The sequence below is a fragment of the Gossypium arboreum genome, chromosome 4, assembly GCF_025698485.1.
Source record: "Gossypium arboreum isolate Shixiya-1 chromosome 4, ASM2569848v2, whole genome shotgun sequence".
NCBI classification, from domain to species: domain Eukaryota; kingdom Viridiplantae; phylum Streptophyta; class Magnoliopsida; order Malvales; family Malvaceae; genus Gossypium; species Gossypium arboreum.
In genome coordinates, this window is record NC_069073.1 from 3,981,081 (window position 1) to 3,984,807 (window position 3,727).

The following is a 3,727-nucleotide window of genomic DNA, read 5'->3' on the forward strand; positions in this document are numbered from 1 at the left end:
TAAACGCTATTACATGATTAAATATTAATACGAGATATTAGTATATAAACCTAAATATGTCTTTAATGATGCTGGATTCGTTCAATTGTTTTATTTTTAAGTGGGCCCCAAGATTTGTAATAAAATTACGAATAAGCTTTGTAATTTGGCTTTGGCTAATATTTGTACTGTGAACTTTAACATGGATTATCTGGCGAATATTCATGATTTAGGGCCAGTTCTTCATTGCTTTTGAAAAGTACTTTTGAGAAGTGCTGTGGAAAAGTACTTTTGAGAAGTGCTTTTGAAAAGTTTGATTTAAAATTTGAGTGTTTAGCATTGCTGTCAAAAAGTGCTTTTGAGAAATAAAATGTCCATTTTAGACATGTTATTATCAAGTAACAAATATACATTTAAATAATATTTAAATTAGTTAATATTATTATATTTTAGTAAGAATATAAAAATTTATTATAACTTCTTATTAATATTTTAATATATAAAATATAAATTTTAAATATTTTAAGCAATAAATATTAAATATTTATAAAATTTAATTAGAATATATAAACTATATTTTAAATATTTAAATATAACTATTAAATATTTGTAATTAGTATTTTTAAAAATATTTTTATTTTTAATTAATGATTTTAACATATTTGTAATTAAGTATCAAGAAAAAACGAAAAATACTATATTATTGAAGGGTGAAAAGTAATTAATCACTAAAAGTGCTTTTGGGAGAGGAGAAGCTAAAATTTTAGCTTCTCCTTTTCGAATGCTTTTGAAAAGCACTTCTAAAAGCTAAAATTTCATAAAAGCAGTTTGTTCTTCACTTTTCTTCCGAAGTCTTTTGAAGCCAGAAGTGCTTTTGAAAAGCAATGAAGAACTGGGCCTTAGTGTTAAATGATGCAATAAAATGAGTTTTGACTCTTAGATCGTTTTTTATTAAAAAAAATGAACAAATCAATTAAAATATTAATATATCATCTATCGAGTCTAATTAAAAAATACTTTATCTTGATTATCGATGACTCCCAAAATATAGATATATGAATATAACAAACTGGATCCTGAATCCATCGTTGTTCAACATATCTTACTCCTGAATTATATATACGTAAATTGTATGTAAAAACTTTAAATTCAAACAGATAATAAACCAAAAACTAATACAATATGTAACATCATTCACAATAATAAAATCATAATCTAAAAATAGTAAATATTAGTATTACATGATAAATAGAAATTAATCGTGACCACGAGTTGTTAATCTTAATGATCAATGACTTAATTATTATTTGATAGTTTGTAATTATAATAGTAATTAATTTTTTTTTTTTGTAATTTTATGGCAATGTGAAATCAACATTTCGCCTTACTTCTCATCTGAAGCGTAGTAAACTATTTATTTACTAGGGAAAAGAAAGAAGGTTTGCTAAGAAGGATCAAAAGAAAACAAAGCATAAATATGTAGGTGTAACATAAACATGGAGAATTTTAAACTCAACCACCTAAACATACTGATTCTGAGTCTCCCACATCCTCTTCAATTACCGCACTCTTATCTTCCCTAGTTAGGCTAATGCTTGATGCTGATGACCCCGCTATCTCTGAGACTTCTTTGTTCAGAAAGATCGCCTTCCGCTTCCGTCTGCTATGCTGCCATTTGCTCATTAGATCGGAAACCTCAACACGATCATTTCTTCTGCCGCCCATTACTGGCTCTCTCAATTCCTCTACGCTTGCATCTCTTTCGACACCTGCTGATGTTGTGAATGGAAAGAATAGCTGTCTAAAGCAACCGACGAGAAGTATGAGGAAGAAAATGTATACATAGAGCGATATCCATACAGACAAGGTCCACTTCCAATTGTGGACCAACTGTTTAGACCATGGCAACTGTGAGTTCATGATGATTTCCGCTTCGTACAACTGTGGGAGCGACAAAGTTCCGGCCCTCGGAGCCAATGTTACCCTCACGGCTTCACTTCTGGGATATCCTTCTTTATATCTCAGTATCTCAATCTTCACCTTTTGCGTCTCACTTGAAATTCCGAGTAAGAGAGGTATAGCCATAAAAAATGTACGTGCAAGCCGAAGTGGTAGACTTGTAAAGCGCAACATAACAGGCTGGCTAGACTTACCAATTACATCTCCATTGATTGATATCAGTTCTGCATTCAACTAATCAAACAAATACTATGGTTGATTACATGCTTTGTAACCATCAAAGACACCCAAAGAGTTGGGGTCGGAATGCACCACATTAGCTTATATCAGCAACAAACAGAGGGAGGGTAGGCCTTTCACTATTAGTAAACAAGTTGTCTACACACGTGTAAGAGGCTTCTATCCTTACTTCACATTGCCAAATCTAACCAATCATAGGCTTAGCATGTCTTGTGAATTACCTTTCAGCTAACACATTTTATTAGTTTTTAACCCATCTTGCCTTAAATTTAGATACCCTCTTTTTCGTCGTAGAAAAAAAATTTAATTGGAATTTTAAAGAACGGTATCAGCTGGGGGTGAAAAGAGATTATTCAATCCACTATGAACAAAAAATTGGAAGAAGTACGAATAAAATCAGAGAATACCTGAAATACTCCAATATCTCTGTTGAAATCAGATTCAGGCATCAAAAGAAGCAAATAAACATGAATGGTATGACCAACGGGAACACCCATCTGCTTCTTCCTATAACAGCCGCCATCAAATCCACCTCCACCAGCACAAAACACCGCCGTAGGATTCACCTCTGTGTAATCAAAGAACAATTTTTCTCTAACGAAAACAGGCTCCTCCGCCCAAAGTTGCACCAACCCAATTCCCACAAAAGCAGCCAAAACCATCAGAAAGACCAACACCATGCACATTTGAGCAGCACCAAAAAGTCCTAACCCGACTCTCTTGAGCAAGACAGTGCTACCGTGGGTGATGCTGGAAGGTAGATTTTGAACCGCCGTTTCGACGTTGGCTGTCGTCTCTTCGGCACGGCGGTATGACTCAAAGGCCGCCGATAAGAGGGTGAAGAAAGGGGAAGAAAGAGTGGTGAAACAGTTGTAAAGGAGATCAGCTTGAAGAGATAATAAGGTATTGAACCAGTCAGCTGGTTTTGGTGCTTCTACTACTTCTGCTTCTTTCTCCTCCATTTCAGGTGATGAGAGCATGAGAGAAAGTGAGACTGAATTTGTGTGTTTGGGGATTGGTATGACCCAACTGCAATGTAAAGCTGCTTTTGCATGAGCAAAGAAACGTGGAGACAAGCCGAGGTAGACTATCGACAGGTGTTATTCAATCTTGAATTTCCACAATATTTTAGTTTTGGGAATATTTTTCTTTTCTAAAAACTTCTATTTTTAAATTCATGAATTTAATTTTTTTTCGGCAAAATAAATTTTTTGGATTTTCTATTAATTTAAATTTATTGCTTAAGTAACTCAGCTTTGAATTTAAAACAAACTTTTGCCTTTACTAATAAATATTGGGTGTTGTCTCGAAAACTATGTCATTACAAAAGAATAACTATAAATTTTAAATATGAATTATAAAATTAATAAAAAATATAATTAAAAAATTTATTTGTTTATAATACTACCTAATTTTTATTTAACTAATGCAGAGTAAAATTATTAAAAATAATAATTAAGTATAACTTAAATATAAAATTATTTTTATAATTCCAATATTATAAAATAAAATTTGTACAATATTTTTCAACAAAATATTTGTACAATAA

At 31.9% G+C, this 3,727-nt stretch overlaps 1 protein-coding gene across 1 annotated transcript; it reads right to left on the reverse strand.

Annotated features, from left to right (window-relative positions):
* Window positions 1–1,367: 1,367 nt before the first annotated feature.
* Window positions 1,368–3,211, reverse strand: LOC108458118 (seipin-1). The gene is made up of 2 exons (XM_017757387.2): window positions 2,586–3,211; window positions 1,368–2,172 (listed from the first exon to the last, which is right to left on the reverse strand). Exons 1-2 carry the CDS (start codon window positions 3,156–3,158, stop codon window positions 1,492–1,494), a joined length of 1,254 nt encoding a protein of 417 aa, XP_017612876.1. The 5' UTR covers window positions 3,159–3,211; the 3' UTR covers window positions 1,368–1,491.
* Window positions 3,212–3,727: the final 516 nt, after the last annotated feature.

Bases quoted from the DNA above. Each gene is read 5' to 3' on its own strand.
- LOC108458118 (XM_017757387.2), bottom strand. From the start codon at position 3,158: ATGCTCTCATCACCTGAAATGGAGGAGAAAGAAGCAGAAGTAGTAGAA. The intron at 2,173-2,585 runs GTATTCTCTGAT...TTGTTTGATTAG, and splicing joins GAGATATTGGAGTATTTCAG to TTGAATGCAGAACTGATATC.